This window comes from Danio rerio, chromosome 13, assembly GCF_052040795.2.
Source record: "Danio rerio strain M-AB ecotype USA chromosome 13, GRCz13ab, whole genome shotgun sequence".
NCBI classification, from domain to species: Eukaryota; Metazoa; Chordata; class Actinopteri; order Cypriniformes; family Danionidae; genus Danio; species Danio rerio.
In genome coordinates this window covers 37,681,065-37,702,784 of record NC_141033.1, presented here as the reverse complement: position 1 = coordinate 37,702,784, position 21,720 = coordinate 37,681,065, and the positions used below count along the sequence as shown (strand labels likewise).

Here is a 21,720-nt window from a genome sequence, read left to right as displayed (position 1 = left end):
AAAAAACATTGTCTTGGTTTAAAAAAATAATATGCCAAAGTTCAGCGGTGTAAAGTAACAAATTACAAATACTCAAATTACTGTAATTGAGTATTTTTTCTCAGAAATTGTAATTTTCAAAGTAGATTTAAAAATTTGTACTTTTACTTTCCTTTGAGTACATTTTTAGTGCTGTATCAGTACTTTTACTCCATTACTTTTCTTCAACCTGCAGTCACTACTTTTTCTTGTCTATGGGTATTAGAAAAATCAGTCCTGTGTTTCCTGTCCAATCAGATCACACATAACAGGTAAGTTGCATCATAATAAACTACTTCAAGACATGGACGATTTATAATTTCAGCAAACAGTTTGGAAGCAATAAAAGTGTCAAAGATGTCCAAAATCTTTACACGCATTGACCCAGAGACTGTTTAGATGCATGTCACTAATGAGAACAGGACGGATGTTTACTGTATGATGACAGAAATGGCCTTAAACAGCCAGCAGGCACAAGACTTCAACATCTTTAGATGTTGGCTAGTCATTGAATTTTGGTCACCTGACATCACAACCTAAATCTAACCTAATATTAAAACCTCTTATGGCATCGAGTGCCAGCTGGGCAATAACTAAATTGAATTGCACTACAGAATGTTACAGTACGTTTACACACATCTACAAATTATATGTAAATGCATCAGATTATATATATACACTCACTACTCTTGAGTACTTTCGAAAGGTCTACTTTTTACTCATACTTTAAGTAATATGTACAACAGATTACTCTACTTGCACTACATTTTAGGCAAGTAATGGTATTTTTACTTGAGTAAGATTTTTCAGTACTCTTTCCACCACTGTCAAAATTAAGGGTTTTTCTTTAAAACAGGCTAAATAATCTGCCGATGAGGTAAGCAAAGTAGTCTTGTTTTTCATTTTGACAGTAGTATTTTGTTTAACCCATTTGCAGATTATTTAGCTTGTTTTAAGGAAAACTCACTTCATTTTTACATAAGTTTGACAATGTTTTTTTACTTTAGAAAATGCTCCTTGATTTAAGAGTTTGTAGATTTTTGAATTAGAAACAGACTAAAAATCTAAAGAAGATAATAATCGTTTGCATTGTTTTGAACAGAGAAAAACTCCAATTATGTATTCACCTTTAAAAATAGACCTACAGTATTTGAGCTCAGATGTTGTTAGCTGATTGTATTTGCTGTGTTGAACCTATCTGTTCACATTTGTTTTAAATATTTGTTTAAACTAAATTTGTGTGTAATAAAGAAAAACAGCATTACCCATGATGCTCTACAGAAATGACACCAATTATAGCCGTGGCATGCAAAACACACTAAAAGAGATCTTTAGCACTGTCCATCTAATTGAATAAGCCTTAAATCATTAAACATTTGTGTACTGTACATGGGTGAGTTTAGAATTGTGGGTACATTTTGTGTCTCCAAGATAAACCTTCTTTCAAAATCTTTTAATGAAACTGTTTTGAATAATAGCACCAATTATATCAAGATATCACTTTGAAAAAAGGTTATTATAAATATATAATTTAAACACTCTCACTATACCTATTTTTGATTGTCGCTGCCTCCTGATTTATAAATTCAGCTTCAATTCTCATGAAAAATTTAGATTTAGTTTTCATCTTTATATTGTTTGTTTTTACTCTGCTAAGTTAAATACATTTTCTGTATTAATTGTATTATTGTGTATATAGCACTGATAGAATAGTGGCTCAGTGGTCAGCACTGTCACCTCACAGCAAGTAGGTCACTGGTTCAAGTCCCAGCTGGGCCAACATTTGCATGTTCTCCCTGTGTTTGCGTGGACTTCCCCCATCAGTCTAAAATATGCGGCATAGGTGAAGTGAATAAGCTAAATTGGCCATAGTGCATGTGTGTGAACGAGTGTGTATGGGTCTTTCAAGCCTGATCTCATGAGGAAATGTAAGTATTTTACATTCTGTCAGTTTAGTGGCTAATTCAGTCGTAAATTTTTTTTACGATTTTAAAAAGGAGGCGTGGCACTTAACCCCACCCGTAAACCCAACCGTCTTTGGGGGATGAGCAAATCATACTAAATTGTACGAATTAGATTGAACAAATTCTTACGAATTAGCCACTAAATCAAAAAGTTACGAATGAGATTGTGTTGTTCTTTCCCAATACCGGGTCGCGCTGGAAGGGCACCAGCTGCATAACACATATGCCGGAATAGTTGGCGGTTCATTCCGCTGTGGTGACAAAGGAAAATGAATGAGTGATAGAATAGCATGTGACTTGCAATGTCACTTCCTCTGCCGGAAAACTTTGAAAGGTATTGAGGCATGTCCTTTATTCTTTCGTTAATTTGTACAAAATATTTAGGATACACCAACAGTAGGTTAATTCATAACTCTGTTATTGTGATTTTATTCAATTTCTCATTCACTTCATTGATTCTTTTTCTTTTTGGCTCAGTCCCTTTATCAATCTGGGGTCGCCACAGTGGAATGAACCGCCAACTTATCCACCATATGTTTTACGAAGCAGATACCCATCACTGGGAAACATCCATACACACTTATACACAATTTAGCTTACCCAACTCACTTATACCACATGTTTTCGGACTTGTGGGGGAACCGGAGCACGCGGAGGAAACCCACGTGAACATGGGGAGAACATGCAAACTCCACACAGAAATGCCAACTGACCCAACCGGGGCTCGAACCAGTGACCTTCTTGCAGTGAGGCAATTGTGCTACCCACTGCACCACTGTGCTGCCCTTCTCATTCACTTGTTTAATTAAAATAATATGATGAAAATACATAAAATTCTGTTTTAGACATGTCATGCGGTATCTAGTTTAAGGACAGCATCTTGAGCTGAAGCACAATATGGTGAAAATGTTCACTTTTAGTGGTAAAAAACTAAACAATATTGTTATTAAACAATTAAGAACAAAATAAAATAGTCTCTCTCATTAATCATGTTGCATTATTTTACTCTAATTTACAGTATTTGTTGTTTAGCAGTTTTCAGATTAAGAAAAACTAATAGAAAATGCCTGAAATATATCATTTCAATTTAGCTATTCTGGAATGAGTCAACATGTACATATTTGTAATAAAAAAATTAAATATAGTGTTTTTTTAGATATAAAATCAACATTAAACAAATAATTTTAATTTTCCTAATGTTTTTAAATTCGTCAAACTCAATATTTTGCTGGATTTTTATAAACCACTTTGATTCTAAAAAAAGCTTGCAATGTGATTTAGCTTGCTTAACACATTACAATACAGGCTTTAAAAAAATGATGTCTAAAATGTATGAAATGAATGGACATTAATTAATTCTATAAACATTTCTTTGTTAATTTTAATATATTTTTTGTATTCCACCCATTTCATAAGTTGTAGTTTTCAAGTTGTATTAATGACTCCAGTAATTGAGGTCAGTTTGAGTGATGTTTGGTTGAGTTTGGTCATTATATTGAAGCACTAGTGTGTTTAGGGAATGTGACTTTGGAGATTTGATTGACAAATGAGGGCTTTATTTTTAATGAAACTTAGATGAGTTTGATGGAGGTGATGCTGATGATTTTACAGGTCTTTTTCATTTTTCCATTTGCTGAGGGTTCAGTCCTGCTTCTGCCCTGCTGAGATTATTTGAACCACTTCATTGTGCCCCAGAAATATTGGAGCATGTTTTGCAATTCCAGCTAATTCTAGAATTTGACACTAGATTGACACTGGTTTGGTTTTGTCGACTGCTGTCATTTAATTTTTATATTAGGGTCACATAAAAAATATATTTTATACAGAATTTCTTTATTGAAGCAGTTGATTAGCCATCACAACGCTCTAAAATCTGTAGCTTGTTATTATTATTTTTTTTGAATATTCATTTGCAGTAATATCTGTTATATAGAGTTTTAATCATAGCCTTTATATTTTTTCTTACCACAAAAGCAAAAACAAAGTCCTGCTCATGCCTCTATGTAATAAAGTGTATCGTAATCAGCATTAAGCTATTTTATTTTTAGAAGAGTAATATAAAATATATAATGATCCCAAAATGTAACGTATTATTTACCAAATATTCTGACATTGACCTTTAGTCTTTGTGTACAAATGGGCAATTGTTAAATATTTGATTAAATATATAATCCTTGAAAATATACCTCCAAAATACACGTGCAATACTGTACTGGACCGCTGAACCTAAAAGAGAAAGAAGGGCTTACATTACAGCATTAAAACAATTCCAAGATGACTAAACATTTAATGTATTTGCAATTGATACAGATTCAGAAAAGAAATGTAAAGACGACTTCAAAGTTGTTATTGGTAGTCAGTAATATTTGAATAATACATATTCTTTAGTAGTACACTGTAAAACCCAATGAGTTTAAGTAACTTAAACCACTTAAGGAAATCGATTGTAACAAACCATTTAAGTTCAAAAACAAATCCTAATGAGTATTGTGAACTTAATGCATTTGAGTACATGAAACCATTTGAGCACAGTAAACAAATTAAGGGAACTCATACCAATTGAGTACTGTAAAACCCAACGAGTAAAAATAGGTTTATTCTGAAAATGTAGCCTTATATACATTTATATACATTACATGTACTTTAAAACGAATGTTATGGGGCGGTATGACGCCATTCCTTTTTGCACTAGCAACTGACTACTTACCTCTTTATAGACAGCTTTTTCACGGTAACCAGTTTGTCCAGTGGCTCGCAGCGTATGTTTAAGGACTTGAGACGCAGAGAGGAGTTGACCACAATGACGGGGTTTGAGTCTGGTGAAGAACGCTTCCAGAAAGCAAGTAAGACAAAAACAAAAGCCAAAAAAATAAATAAACAAATAAATAAAAGGATGAGAATATGATAAAAATCAGGAGGCTTTTCTTTTTCTGGATTACTTTTCAAAACACTGTCGATTGGGTTTAGGAAAGTAGGTATGCATTCATTAATTGGTGATTTTTTAAAAACACTATCGGTTGGGTTTAGGGAAGGGGGTGAGTGGGGGGATCGGTCGGTTGGCCAGTCAGTCAGTCAACAGAAGCCTCTGGTGGATTTACACGAGAACAGCAGGCACGAATGGCATTTGCAAGAGAAATGTTTAATCTCAAAAAGCATACACATTCTTACAGATTTGCGAAAAAAAACTTTAAAAAAAATTTTAATTCAAAAATAAAAACGTAGCTCCTGGGATGTATTTGGTGCTCTCCAGAAATGTATATAGGTATACGTTTTCAGAATGAGCCTGGGTTGCAGTAAGGTAAGGCAGCTCAAACCGTTTGAGAAAACCACCATTTAAGTTCAAAAACTAATCTTTATGAATGCTGTGAACTTACTCCTTTTAAGTTGAAGTAATTAAGTATTACATATTAAGTAAATGTTGATTAAGTATTAATGGTGAACGAAATTAGTCCTAATTAATCACTTAAATAACTCAACTTCAATAATTCAATACTATTTCAAAACTATTTTGGAATGAGTAAAATTAACTTACTGTAAATTTAGAGTTTGGTGAACACTCATTTCATTTGGTAAATCACAAATAGGTTTTACAGTGTACATGGACCATTTTCTAATGTAATTCCACTTTTTTCCAAGCTGTTGTAGCAGGCATAGGGCTCAACCTGTACAGTGCACATGCCCTTTTTAGTTTTGGACAGAAAGTGCCCTTCCAAAATGATGTGAAGTGCCTCCGCTCCAACTCCAAACACCCCCCTCCACGCTCTTAAGTTCGCGACAAATCCCCCCCACAGCCACCCAAACCCCCCGCCCCCGCTCTTCAGTTCGAGACAATCCATTCAACTGCATGTTTAAACGAATATATTCAACAGATTTTTAAATCTAAAGTTCTTGTTTACATATCAGTAATTGGGTTTGTCCTCATTAAGAGGTTTTAGGTTGTACTGTGTGTCCTCCAGAGATAAACTAGCATCTGTTGCTTGAAGGACTGGCTCTCATTTGGAGATCTGAACAGCTTTTTTCCAGATTGACAGTTGATGTCCACTCTACTGCTCAGGCGAGAACAGGCTGTGCTACCGTCCTTCAGTAAGGGACAGCAGAACCAGAACAAACATTCACATTCACCGCCACATTGACTGAGACCCCTCAATCCCAGAACAGATCAGAGACACACCCTGTTATTTAAAAACAATGACTCAATAATTCACATTCTCTTCACATTGGATCTCCTAGTTCCACTTTACTAGGTCTGTAATTACTGTAGTGTTTGAATTCAAAAAGAGCAAAACGTATTTGTGCCTTGATTGATGGAAGTTATCATAACTAGTGCTGGGGAATTTGCTTCAAAAAAAGTAATTCACTGCTAATTATAAATGCGTTTAAATGTTTTGTAATCATTATGTCTGAGAAGTAATTTATTTACTCAATAAGTAGCTGAATTTGACTCAGCTCTACTACTTAAAATCCCTACAAATTTCGAAGCATAGATAATAGAAATTAAATGTTTAATTTTTAATGCTCAGCCAAACACTGTTTTTCAGCATAATTAAAATACTTAAGCATTTTTTAAGTGCAAAAACGTGAAAACATTATGAAAAATTGAAATATAACACTAAATATTGTTGTTTATAAATTTCGCAAATGTGCATTTGTCTGAAAAAGGTTGCTTTTAATTAGAATTCTTCTGCAAAATACATTTGTAATACAAAATATATTAATCTGCTAATATTAATTAATCTGCTTCTCTGACATTTTCTCTTTATATTCAGCTTGTTTGGTTTATAATACTTATTATAATGCAGGCATTAAAAAAGAAGATTCTGCAGAAATTCTGCTGCTAAAACATGGATGGACATTAATTGAATCTATGAATATACCTTTGTTACTTTTAATATAATTTTTGTATTCCATTTATTTCGTAGGTTGTAGTTTTTAAGTTATATTAATAACTCCAGTAGTTGAGATCAGTTTGAGTGATGTTTGGTTGAGTTTGGTCATTATATTAAAGCACTAGTGTGTTTAGAATCTGCTTTTCTGAATTTATAGCTTATATTTTCATCAACTAATTTCTTACCAAAAAAATAGTTTAAGTATGTGTAATAATCTTGATAAATTTAATCTCCCAAAGCTTAAAAAATATTTAGAATAATACAATAGAAAATAGAATATATTCATCATTCATTCATTTTCTTTCTGTCCCTTTATTAATCAGGAGTCAGTGGAATTAACTGCCTACTTATCCAGCATATGTTTTACACAACGGATGCCCTTCAAGCCGTAACTCAACACTGGGAAACACCCAAACTCTTGCACACACTCACATAAACTACAACTTATTTAGCTTATTCAATTCACCTATACCACATGTCTTTGGAATGTAGGGGAATCTGGAGCACTTGAAGGAAACCCAAGCAAACACAGGGGGAACAAGCAACTTTCTTGCTGTGAGGCAATTGTGCTACCCACTGTGCCAGCGTGCTCGGCCAGAATAGATTCTGAATTGAAACAGAGGTTTATTCTATAAAATTATATAAGTATGACAAAACAATTTAATTGCTCAATTTCTCTAAACTGATTTATACAGAACTATTGAATTTATTTTACATGTTTTAGTCCCAATTTCCAAAACAGAGCTTTCTTTTCTTTTTCCCACTTGTTCAAAACTTATATGAGTTTCTTTCTTCTGTTAAATACAGAATAATTTATTCTGAAGAATGCTGGATGCTGTCACACACTTCCATGGAAATTGTTTTCCTACTTTTGAAGTCAATGTGCTCCATCAACCAGCATTTTTCAAAATATCTTATTTTCTGTTTAACAGAGGGAAGAAACTCGTAAAACCACATGAGGGAGAGTAAATGGCAAGGTAATTTTAATTGATATCTTTAAGGCAACTTAACTAGCTGTAATTACCTAAAACTATCAATAATCCCTTCACTTTGTTTAGTACATAAGTAATTTAATTACATTAAAAGGCACCTATCATGAAAATCATCTTTTTGAAGCTGTTTGGACAGAACTGTGTGTAGGTGTAGTGTGTCCACAGTCATATTGGGGTTATATAAAGACAATAAGTCTTTCCGGATGTTAAAATAGGATATAAATCCATCCTATTTTGAGGTCCACCGCAACGTGACATAGAAGTGCGGTTTTCCTGCGCACCATTTTGATTGACACATCGGTATGTATTAACATGTCTCCGTACTAACACGTATAATCATATCCACAAGACAGGATGTGCGCAAAGCAACTGGGATTAAAACTTCTGTTGAGCTCTCTATGATCATCAATCATCATCAAATGTGATCAAGAATGAGTTTTACAAGTTAAAAATGGTTTTACAACAGTGCATGTTTGAAATGAATTACAGCGATTTTACCGTCTTTACATTATCACCACAGCCACATGGTGTCAGTACAATTATAGGAGATGACTCCTGCTTTGTGGACGTTTAATCAGGTTTATTTTGTGCATTAACATAATGGATATCCATACAGCAGTGGATATTAACATGTATCCTGTCACATTTGTCATGCAAAAACAGTGCAAAGTGTGTGTGTGAGTCTGTGTGAACTTTGTAACAACATTGTGTTTGACTCGTTGCAATTCCACAATACATACATAAAATAATCATTGGAAAAGCTATACTGTAGTATTTCTCATAAACGTTACGTGAGATCTGCTTCCTTCATGTCTGTCACTGTGCTGTTTATCTGACAACCGGAGAATGAGGCACTCCGACAGGCACGTGGGAACGGTGGGCAAGAAGAACTAGCATTAAAGGCACGGGCTACATTGTGTTCAGCGCAGAAAATTCAATAATCTGAAAGGTAGAATAAATATTCTGATGGGTGTGTTGAGCTGAAACCTTTACAGATACAATCTAGAGACGCAAAAGACTTGAAAAGGGGTAAAATAGGTAACCTTTAACTAGTTTCTTTTTTTAGTCATTACACCCAACACTAACCATAAACCACATCCTTGTGTTCCATATCCAACCACAGCATGAAGAGTTACTTGTTATCTGGTTCGACTGGAAAACAGCACAAACATGCGCACGCAGACACAAACAGACCGCCAGCTCCCTCTGCCCACCAGCCCCCTTCTGCCTCAAATCCTCTCAGATCACTCTACCCAGCAAGTCTCCTGTTTGGACAGCAGCGTGAGCCCTGTCCCTGGTCCAAAGCCACGGCTTCCTCCCCTCATCCCACCTGTCAGGTGCTCTTGGCTGTTTTAATGGGGGAGGAAAGGGAGGGCGGTGGGGGTACAGCCGGATCCAGCGCCTGCCTGGCTCTCTGTGCCAACCTTTACGGCTGTCTCTCAGCTCCGCTTCACTTCCTCCAAGCCAAGACTCCCAGCAGGTGTTCTTACAGAATGGAGATCTGTCTGAGCCACTGCGGAGGTCCAGCTCATCTCGCCTTCGCTGCTTGTTGTGAGAGACAGAGAGGTCACACATTTCCAAAAGCACATTCACAGAGCTCGAACATAAAGGAAAAGTTATGTGAGGGTAGTTGGATTGAATTACAATTGTTGTTCTCACTTTATATTAGGTAGGCTTAACTTATATTAATACTTAGATAATACTTACACTGAATTGAATTATTTGTTAAAATGTACTTATTGTGTAAATAATATCTTAATGTTAAATAATTAACATTAATGCTAATTAATGTTTTTACATTGCACTTATCTAAATCTACCCATGCCACCCAACCTACCCATATCCAACCTTTAGAGAACTAGAAGTGTTTGCATTACGCTATGAACACAGTACAGTAAGTACATATTTTTTGATCCAAGTACATACAGTAGTTAAGGTCACTAAATATAAAGTAGGGTGGGATTTTGTAAAAGCTAATGAGCAAACAGAATTTGAAGAACATCTGTATACACCCAAATTTAATGATAATGAGTATTTAAAGTGGAAGTTTTGATTGTGATTATCAGTAAGAATAGATTTAGTCATCTATGCCCAATCCCAGTTCTGTTTTTGTACACCTACCCCTTCCTCTTCCTATTGGACTTAAAACCAAGTGTGAAGGGGAAGGGTTTCAAAATTTACCCCCTAAGAATTGGGACAGCACCTGCACATGTCATCATATGTTATTGCGATCTCTAGCTTCATATGAGATTAGACTATCGCGACTGCTGTAGTTATTCCAGCTGCTTTGTTTTTTGGTATTTATCTTCAGCAACCCCCACTGAAGGCAAGTTATTATGTTATCATGATAATCTAATGTGGCAATAGGATCGTAATATCGTAATTTAACACAGTGTAAGCACACCAAAAACAGCATTAACATTATGACAGACACTGTAAAAAGCCCATTCCCAGCCACTAGACTTTTCTGACAGGGTATTCGAGTGTCAGAATGTTGGGGGACTGTTATACAGGAGTTATGATTATGGATTATAAATCGCGAAATTTAGCGGGTTTTATTTTAGCGCTATATTGAAAAATCTTCGTTCGAAGGGCTATTCACGTTTTTCCCCTTAGCCCTATGCCTTCAAGCTAAAGAGAATTGGGACAAGATGCTAAGGGGTAGAATTAGGATTGGGCCTTAGCTGATGCTTTTATCCAAAGTGACGTACAAATAAAGTCAAGTTGAGCTTTATTGCCATTCAACTAAATGTTTTAAACCAGTAACATGTGGTCAGGGGAGGCAGTGCCTCGCCTGTCATCATCCTCACCTGCCATCATGAGATGTATACTAATAATAAAATAAATATGCTTATTCTGTTTAGTGGTTGCTCTACTTCTACGCAGTAAAGTTTAATAGGAGTCTGTTTTCTTCTGACTGACTGCAAAAATATATCATATCAGCTCAAAATTTCTCAAAATTGGATTTTCAGTCAAAACGTGAATAAATAATGGCCAACCAATGCCGGAGCTAAAGGGCTTGCTTCAAAGAATGGGACAGAAAACAACACAATCATTTTAAAGTAATTCAAGTCATGTCAAGACTTCATTTACAATTAACATTATTGTGTGTGTGTGTGTGTGTGTGTGTGTGTGTGTGTGTGTGTGTGTGTGTGTGTGTGTGTGTGTGTGTGTGTGTATTTGTGAATGAGAGAGAGGAAGAGAGAGAGAGAGAGAGAGAGCGCACGGATCTGCTGTAGTGCTGTTTGTTTGTGTGTGTGTATGTATGTGTGTGAATGAGAGAGAGCACATCCGCCGTGATGCTGTGTGAGTCGCTTGTATTAGTTGTCTGTAGAATACAGCTGGGTGTTATGTGGGAGTTATATTTATAAACTATTCATTTTACATTCTTCCTTGGCCCAATATGTACCTGCTATGTGTATAGAAATAATGTTGATATGATATATGAAACACAATCGGTAGCTGGCAAATATATCGGCTGGATTTGTTTGTGAGTTTGACTTTTGACTTTGAAAGTGTTAGTACCTCACCAGCCACAAACCTCAGGGCTCATCACTGGTTTGGACAGTGGAACGAAATGTTGTGTCTTGCAGGACCATGGCGCTACATAAATAAACATAATCATAAATATGAAAACAACGGATGTAAGAGCTACTTAAAACCATACCGCAGTGGTAATCTAACTATACATAAATGAGGATAACAGAAGCACATCTGGTCACTAGAGAGCAGTAATATACAAATGCCATGAAAAGACTTAATTGTTTTAGGGTTGTTGTTTTTTTTTTAAAGGGAATAATTAGTATCTGCTATTGTTGTTCAGTTGTTTTGTCTCAGTACTGGGAAACATCCATACACACTCATTTACACACATACACTACAGCCAATTTAATTGATTCCGTTCACCTATAGTGTATGTCTTTGGACTGTGGAGGAAACTGGAGCACCCTGAGGAAACCCACACCAACATGGGGAAAACATGAAAACTCCACTGACCCAGCTGGCACTTGATACAGCAACCTTCTTGATGTGAGGTGACAATGCTAACCACTGAAACACTGTGTTGCCCCTCTAATTATTTATTTATTTATTTATTTATTTATTTATTTATTTATTTTTACAAAATGGCTCCCACCAAGTTTCTCCCAACAATTCTGTGTTGTATATACATCTAAACACAGTCTTCTTGGCTATAACAAGGCTATATTTAGACTGCACGTCTAACAGTAATTCAAAAATAGGCTAGACATCCTAGACAGATTTCACATGCAGTCAATCATTCCTGTCTATTTGATGACTTGTCAATTTTTGGATTATTATTAGTACATTATTACAAACAGCCCAAATTTAGTCTTGTTTTAGCCTGGATGTCTATGTTTGAATCTCTATTAGACTCAGTCGCAAGATGGCGCCCAAATGTCAAAAACAGCAGAGTGACAGATAATATATAAATATATTTACTAGTGGACAAGATGATTTATAGTACTCGGATGAGCCTGAGTTATATTAGTTTAATCAGTTGTTATCATGTAATAACATACCTTAGAATGACTAACTAGAATCAAGTACTCCAGAAGGCTGTGTAATAGCCACAAAAATGTCACAAAAGTTGAGTACAGACAAAGGACTTTGACTTGCAGAACTATGGCAACAGCACAAGTGGCTTTATTATATCCTTTTTGCTGGCTGTTGTGAGAGACAGAGAGGTCACACATTTGCAAAGCACATTCACAGAACTTTTTTTTTTCTCAGAAAGAGTCATGAAAGCTGAATGTGTGCCTTCTTAACATTCATAAAATCGCATAGGAATGAAATTACTTTGCGAAAGATGGGAATCTCATTATCATGATTACATAAAGCATTGTTTTGCCATTGTTATTTCACGCCATGTGTGCTGGAAAAAAAGGAAAATGCAATTTGTTGTGCTTGCAAAGTGTTAATGAGGCTAGCAAGCCTTTAGCGAAATGTGCAACTGCTACACTGCATGAAACTGTCGAGAGACCGAACAATTACACAAATGGCACAGCTTTTGAGAATAACAGGCATCTGTATATCATTTTGAGCATTATTGCTTTCATAACAAGTATCAGCTTTAAAAATTAGAGCAGCAGATTCAGTTCTGGTTTGCTAATAGATGCCTTGAGAATGAATATAGTTATGTGTGTTTTAGGCCTTATTTCTGTAAAAACAAACAGTATTATAATACAATTAGGACAACAATGATGAAAATATATTACAATATTTGTGACAGAATTCTATTAGAACCGAATATTCCATACCACAGTAAAAGGATAAGCAATGCTAAGCTACGCAAGCTTTGGTTTTGCTTCTTTTTTTATGATTTGTTTCGGTCAACCAGGAAAATTTTACTAATAGAAGATCCATAAACATTTTTCAAACATTAATCTATCGTAACATTATTTTAATATCCCTCACAGGTTATAATTTGATTCTTTAAAGGCTAACAAGAGAAAGTGTTTCAACAATCTCATTCTGAAAACGTAGTTTAACTTTTGGAGATCGCAAATTATGTAGCCAGAGCTACATATGGCTGCATTTCTTTCTTATCTTGTTTGGACTGCTTATTAAAACACTGCGGTAGAGTTTAAGGAAGGGGGTGGGTGGGTCAGTCGGTGCTTTTTAAAACACTATTGGTTAGGTTTAGGGAAGGGGGAGGGTGGGGAAATTGGTCAGTTGGTCAGTTAGTTAGTCAGTCAGTCGACAGGGGCCTCTGGTGAATTTATGTGAGAACATCAGGCGCGTAAGGCTCTTGCAAGAGAAATTTGAGATCTGAAAAAGCATACACAGCGGCCTCTAGTGGATTCACAAAAAAATCTACAAAAAAATAAATAAATAAAAAAAACATATCTCCTGAGACGTATTTTTCTGTCTTCAGAAATGTATATAGGGCTATGCATTTCGAATGAGCCTGGGTTAAAGATGTCAGCAGTTATCTTTGAGTGATCAAAGTTTTGACAACCAAATTTGATCCACCCAATTGTAAAGATATTAAGTGTCGGACGACATAATTGCAGTGTGTGCTTATATTGTGCCATAGGGTGTGGATGATAATATAGTTGTACTTGTAGTGAAAAAGCCTTTATGATCAATAATATTAAAGTCTATATAAACAGCAGGAAAGTATAGTGTCTCTCTTCAGTTATTTACGATATGAGAGTAACAGCTGAACTCACATCCTGTGTAAATGGAACCATACTGTATCTCGTGTTACACAACGCTGTTAAACTTTGCCGCTTTTTTTTTTTACAGTTATTTACAGCAAAAACTTCCCGTAAAATACCAGATACATTATTTAAAGTTCACTACAGTAAGATGCACTGCATTGTGGGTAATTTTAAGACTTTTACAGTAACTTACTGCATATTTGGAATTTGCAGTATTCTACTGTAGTTAAAGACAAACATGAGACAATTAATGAAAACATTTATTAACCTATTGTATCACAAGATGTATTTAAAATAGACTGATAAATGAAAATTAATTTTGTAAACCATTTAAAATAAATATTATAACAATGAATAATAAAAACAATGTTGTATGTAAAATGTAAATAAATTACAGTAAAAGTACTAGTAGTAAAAATTGTCATACTGTAAAATTTTAATCTGATTAAGGGTATTTTACCTTAAAAAGAGGTTGCAGTAAGGCTATTTTACTGTAAAATTAAATTGCGGTTAGATACACAAATACAATAAAATGTCTGAATGCAGTCATTCACTGCACCTGTAATTTAGGTTTGCAACATGCTTGAAATTTTTAAGTACAATATTGGGCCCAAATTGATAATTTGAACGCAAAAATCTTAAGTTGTATGGTTATTCCAATTATTGTAAGATTTAAAGATTAAATCTTTTAGGTTGTATGGTTATTCCAATTATTGTACCACTCTCGATTGAGTCCAAGACTTACCCTCCCCAAATTATAATTATTAAATATTTCTTTAATGGGCTGTTTCTGATGGAATACTCACAAAAGAAAACGAGAATGAGCAGGTTTTTCCAAATGAATGTTTTTTATATCTTTTATATCTGATGTCAGATGCAAAAATGTCACAAAAGTGAACAAAGAATATCGACTTGTAGAACTCAGGCAATAGCATAGGTGTCTTTGTCATGTTTTTGTTTGATTTAACCACAACTAACCTTCTATCTGACTATAAACCTGAAGAAGGATTCTCTGATGTGATTAAGCCTGTTTGATTCTATGACTTTCTGTGAAATCTCATGTCTGTCGAATCGCCACAGTGAAGTTGTTCCCACAGTTGGCAGATGTGTGGTCTCACTGTCTGGCTGAATTATCTATTAGTGCATTTTGAGGATTATAATATTAAAAATCTGCTGAAACTCTCCATATGTCTGTTGTATCTCTCAAATTCTTAAAAGACAGAAGATTGTCTCATCGTCTGGTGTGTCCTCAGACTTTCAAAAGCACTGTCCTCAAAAGAGTTTAGTTCCAGTCTTCCTGTAATTTATTGTCCTGTATGTGCACGACTCAGATGTTTCAGTTTGTGCTGTCAGTTCAATAAGATTTAAAAGTAGGGTGACCACCTGGTTACTGTTCCGTTCTGTTGTGGGACAATGTGATCCTGGACCACAAACCATAAGTGTATGTTATATACATCAAGATTTATACATCTTCTGAAAGCTGAATAGCATTGCATATTACATTAACAATGATAAATTGACGGTAGGAAATTTACAAGATGTCTTTATGGAGAGTGATCTTTAACATTCTAATGATTTTTGGCATAAGCAGTAATTTTTATCTATATGTTTTTTTCCTTTTTTTAAACAGTGCAACATGTCGTCTACTAATTTACAGTAATGCTTGATAATGACATGATTTAAATCACAAATAAACTTGCTGAACTAGCATCACTAAACCTGATTGGGTTAGGATGATACTATTCAATTTAATAAAATAATAACAAACTGACTATAACAGAATTGCTAATCACATTCATTATATTAGGATAAATGTGCTGTGACTGTTTCTTTATTAAAATAGACTAACATTAAATGCATTTGACCAGGTTTAATGATTCTTTAACTTGTGTTTTAAGTTTGATCTGGCAACATCTGTTCTTTTGAATTCTGGGGTTGGTCACTTTAAATGGACTATATGCACAAAGTGTTTTTCAATCAATAATGAACTTCCGGTAAAAGCTTTATGTGACAATTTTTAATTTCATCAGGTTCCTTTTACAGCATCGATGTTGTAATGTAATTCAAATATAATCAGTTAAATAGACTTAAGCATCCATTTGTTTGTTAAAGCGTAAAAAGAGACAAAACAGGCGCTGTCATTAGCAGCAGGCTAGTGCAGAAATGCCAATGAAAACACTTTGGTAAAATTAATTTTCATATTTTAAAGACATGGCATGGAAAAATATAATTGAATGCAGTGCTTCTTGTTTGGTCTGATATATCGCATCTCTGCCAGTCAGTGGCTTTTAAAAGTAAACAGATCTTAAACACTGCGATTTTAGATGGGATGACAATTAACGGGAAGCCCTGGGGCTGGCTGACTGAAATTAAAAGTCTGTGCGTGTATACCCCATTCACACTGGTTCCTTTGTCTAATTCACCTAGTCATCAATAATTGGTAATTAAAAACAATTATCACAATTACTAGTGGCTTATTACCTGCCTATTATTAAGATGCTGACAGTTTATTAATATACAATATAAAAGTAAGTATTCTGCATTATCATATATTTTACATCCCTAATAAACTCAACTATAAACTTAATAACTACTGATAAGCAGCAAACTATGAATTTATTAAGACAAATGTCATAGTTTGACCCTAAAATAAAGTGATCAAAACCCTCACAACAAACACAATAATTGGAAATTGTACTAAAATATGACGGCATTATGTGCACATAGATATTTTGTTTTTGTATTTATTATTTATTCATGCCTTTGTAGTGTGACTATTAAAAAATAATAATATGTGGACATAATTTGAATGCAAGACACTGCTTAAAACCTTGACAGACATGGGACCAAGGTCCATATTCTGGGATGGTCCCACTATTTAACAGATGAACCTGTGTCTCTCTAAATTTCATGTATCATCAACTGTCATAACATTTACTGTAAAATGAACAACATCATTTTATCTATTTATATATTTATATTACACTTACACTTTGGTTCCAGTTGATATTCATTCATTCATTCATTTTCTTATCGGCTTAGTGCCTTTATTAATCTCTGGTCCCACAGCGGAATGAACCGCCAACTTATCCAGCAAGTTTTTACGCAGCGGATGCCCTTCCACCCGCAACCCATCTCTGAAAACATCCAGACACACATTCACACACACACACTCATACACTACGGACAATTTAGCAAAATAAATATACATATACATAAAACATACATTACAGTACAGAAGCAACTTGAATAATGTAAACAAGCTGTTGTGTGATTCATTTTTATTTAGTTTTCAGCTCTGTAGCTGGTCTTTTTTTTTTTCTTTTTCTTATTAGGATGGGTGAAAAGGTGAGCAGTCCTTTTTGTCAGACTGGGAGGGTTCTTAGACCTGGTTTAATCTTTTTTTTTTTCTTTCAGCGAGGGCATAGCTCAGATCAAGACAGATCCAGATTAGAAATATTAGGAACAAAAAAAATCTCATTCTGCCAGTTTCTCTTAAATCTCACCTTCTCCCTTGCTGCCTCCGAACATCCTGTGAACAGCGTTTCCAGGGCAACATCCCTGGTGGCCAGCAGATGTAGAGAACGGTGATTGTCCAAAACGGGAAGACCTCTTCCCAATCTGCAGTGACAAGACAGCTGCCAGATGTCCTATTAAACACGCGTTGCAAGCAGTTCATTTAGTATCACTACGACAGACAGACGGACAGACAGACAGATACAGGGGTGCCTGCAGGATTTTTTTTTTACAATTAAGTTATGCACATATCCAGCACCACCCTGGTTCATCATCCATTATTCTTATTTTAATCTCAAGAAACACTAGCTATGTTTCCCTCCAAAAATGTGAATGAATTTTATGCTTAAAACTGGATTATCAGCAAATAATAACATGCATATAAAGCAGCATTTACATCCAGCGTGTCAAAGCAAACAAAATCGTCACTTCCAGATTAACTGGTGCCAAATATCAACAGTAAAAACAAAATTTGCTGCAGTAGGAGAAGCCGCGTCAATCTTTTCTTCATCTAAAAAATGACTTGTGCCTCAGAAGGCAATCCTGACACATAGTGAACGCGCTGTGGCATTTGAAGGCATGACACGCGGAGGACAGACGCTCTTGATTCTGGGGGTCATTAATAATATAATAACATTAATACTTAAATGGTTAAGGCGTTTTAGAATGACCAAAACAACTGTTCAGCTGGTTTTGCAGTGTGCTCACCCCTCTGCTTTGTCCATTTATACACATTTTCATCATCACATGATCTCTTATCACAAAATCACATGACCTTTTATAATGCGCTGAAACTGAAATTTGAATAAAAAATTTATCCTACTCAGTTATGCACATACATTTTTTTAAAGAACATTTTTAAGATTCATGCGCATCATGGCATTTCCATCAACCGTTTTTTATGCGCATATGCAAAATGTGCATAAAAATAGGTGGATGGAAACATAGCTACTGATGCTTGCTGTCAAAGACTACATTATTTAAGAGCATTCGTTACGACATTGATAGGATCAAACTTATATTTCCTTTTTAATATTAAGATATTTTCTTTGAAATTTATATTTTCCTGCAAGGGTTGCTCAAACACTCTCTCACCTGAACTTGTCGAAAGTGAGACGGAGAAAATGAAAGCATTTAAGCACCAAGGATAAATCAGATGCTCAAGACGTAATCTTTAAAATTATGACATTAAAAATTGCAAACATATGACAGAGGTTTGTGATACAAAAATTACAGTGAAGCATTAATTAAATCCTTACTTTCACTGAACGAAACATTCATCCACTCACACAGTTGATTAGCCTACTGGATAAAATGTGCTCAAACAATATATTTATATTTATAAAATATATTGTATGGGCGAGGCAGTGGCACAGTAGGTAGTGCTGTCACCTCACAGCAAGAAGGTCGCAGGTTCGAACCTCGGCTCAGTTGGCGTTTCTGTGTGGAGTTTGCATGTTCTCCCTGCCTTCGCGTGGGTTTGCTCCAGTTTCCCCCACAGTCCAAAGACATGTGGTGCAGGTGAATTGGGTTGGCTAATTTGCCCGTGGTGTGTGTGAATGTGTATGTTTCCCAGAGATGGGTTGTGGCTGGAAGGGCATCAGCTGTGTAAAAACTTGCTGGATAAGTTGGCGGTTCATTCCGTTGTGGCGACCCCGGATTAATAAAGGGACTAAGCCGACAAGAAAATGAATGAATGAAATATATTGTATCTTTTTCTTGGAAAAAAACATCATTTTGAAAAGAATTTCGTTTGTTATAATTTGTGTCTTAATTTTAATATATGTTTAATAATGAATTTAAATTATGTAAAATAAATAAATAAATAAATAAATGAAAAAGCGGCATTAATTTGCCATCATTAAAGTCCGCACAGTACGTACAGCTGTACGGCTGCAGGAGCCACTGGATGCATGGATAGATAGATGGGTGGGTGGATGGGTGAGTAGGTAGTTAGATAGATAGACAGACAGACAGACAGACAGACAGACGATGATAGATAGATAGATAGATAGATAGATAGATAGATAGATAGATAGATAGATAGATAGATAGATAGATAGATAGATAGATAGACAGATTCAGCATTTGAATTGTCCTACATTAAACATTGCTAACAATTTCATCAGATTAATGTGCATTTACAGAAATGTGTTCAGTTTCTTGATTGCTTTAATGTCTTCTTCAGACGGTTACAAAAGGCTTAACAATGTAATTCAGTGTGAGCTGAAAAGATGTCTGCTCTCTGAGCTACATGCATTAAACATGACACGTAGGGCTGTGTAGATGGTAGTAGCCGAGGCTTAAAATGAAAATGCTCTTCACAAGTGAAGACAGGTTGTATTCTGTGTTGAGCCTCACATCACTGTGGAGATTTAAACTTCATTTAAATGGTGACTGGAAGAATGGAGCTGCAAATCCTGCTTTATGGTAAAAATGGCCAATGTATGAGACAGAATATTTTATGTCTGGACTTTGTTTTCTTTAGATCTGAACAAAGTTGTGCTACTATCCTGTAGTCTTAAAGTGACATAAACATGTTTGACTCAACATACAACTTTGAAACTAAAAAAGTTCTAAAATGTGGTCATAATATGGCAGCATGTCAGTATGGGAATCTAGTCTAACATTTAGCTTAAAGTCTGTGTATTTTTTTTTTAATTTGTACATATTAAAACATGATGCATGACTACATTCTACATCTTTTAAAGAGATATTACACCCAAAATAACAATTTTGTCTTCATTTACTCAGCCCTCACTTGTTCCAAACCTATTTGACTTTATTTCTTCTGCAGAAAACTAAATTTATATATATATGTATATATGAAATATATTTTATTTCATTTTTTTCCTTTTTTTTTTAAGCTGGAAACTTTTAACCATTGACATATTTTCCTGCAATGGAAGTGAATGGTTACAAATTTTCAGCTTTCTTCAAAATATCTTCTTTTGTGTTTAACAGAGTTTAGGATTTGGAATCATTTGAGGTTGAGTAAATAGTGAGTAAATTGTATTTTTTGGTTGAATATGACTATCTCATACCTTAGTTTAAATGCTTAGATAATTACTAACTTTATTGAGTATTAATAACCTTTGTATTTGTTTATAATGGCAAAATTCATAGTTAAGAGATTGGGCACCCAAAAAAATAAATGCTTTTGTATAAATAATACTTTTGTTAAAGACAAATTAAGATATTTTGAAGAATGCTGAAAATACACTAACATTTATAGCAAAAAAAAAAAAAAGAAATAAAGTGGATTACTTCATGGCATGGTTGTTGGTGTCAGACGAGCTGGTCTGAGTATTTCAGAAACAGCTGATCTACTGGGATTTTCATTCACAACCATCTCTAGGGTTTACAGAGAATGTTCTAAAAAAAAAGAAAATATCCAGTGAGCAGCAGTTCTGTGGGCGCAAACGCCTTGTTGATGCCAGAGGTCAGAGGAGAATGGCCAGACTGGTTCGAGCAGATAGAAAGGCAACAGTAACTCAAATAACCACTCATCAACGACACATCCAACCTTGAGGCTGATGGGCAGCAGAAGACCACACCGGGTGCCACTCCTCTCAGCTAAGAACAGGAAACTGAGACTAAAATTCTCACAGGCTCACCAAAATTGGACAATACAAGATTGAAAAAAAAGTTGCCTGGTCTGATGAGTCTCGATTTCTGCCGCGACATTCAGATGGTAGGGTCAGAATTTGGCAGCAACAACGTAAAAACATAGACTTCAATGGTTCAGGCTGATGGTGGTGGTGTAGGGGTGTGAGGGATATTTTCTTGGCACACTTTGGGCCCATTAGGACTAATTGAGCATCGTGTCAACACCACAGCCTACCTGAGTATTGTTGCTGACCATGTCCATCCCTTTATGACCACAGTGTAACCATCTTTTGATGGCTACTTGCAACAGGATAACGTGCCATGTCATAAAGCGCACATCATCTCAGACTGGTTTCTTGAACATGACAATGAGTTCACTCTACTCAAATGGCCTCCACAGTGACCAGATCTCAATCCAATATTTGGGATGTGGTGGAATAGGAGATTTGCTTCATGGATGTGCAGCAAACAAATCAGCAGCAACTGCACAACGCGATCATGTCAATATAGACCAAAATCTCTGAGGAATAATTCCAGTACCTTGTTGAAT

General features: G+C 35.2%; 1 protein-coding gene across 4 annotated transcripts in view; it reads right to left on the bottom strand.

Moving 5' to 3' along the window:
- Positions 1-8,413: 8,413 nt before the first annotated feature.
- LOC141377032 (uncharacterized) overlaps positions 8,414-21,720 on the bottom strand; it is a 316,142-nt gene continuing 302,835 nt past the window's right edge. For 3 of the 4 annotated variants that reach the window (XR_015506215.1, XR_015506223.1, XM_087279574.1), the window contains 2 exons: positions 17,552-17,695; positions 8,414-9,405 (listed from right to left, as the gene is read on the bottom strand). Coding sequence is in view for 2 of the 4 variants with exons in the window: in XM_087279574.1 (XP_087135700.1) it covers positions 9,100-9,405; positions 17,552-17,695 (450 nt within the window). In the remaining 2 variants the exon portion in view is untranslated. The remainder of the gene's footprint in view (positions 9,406-17,551; positions 17,696-21,720) is intronic. The other variant, XM_087279575.1, reaches the window with a different exon arrangement.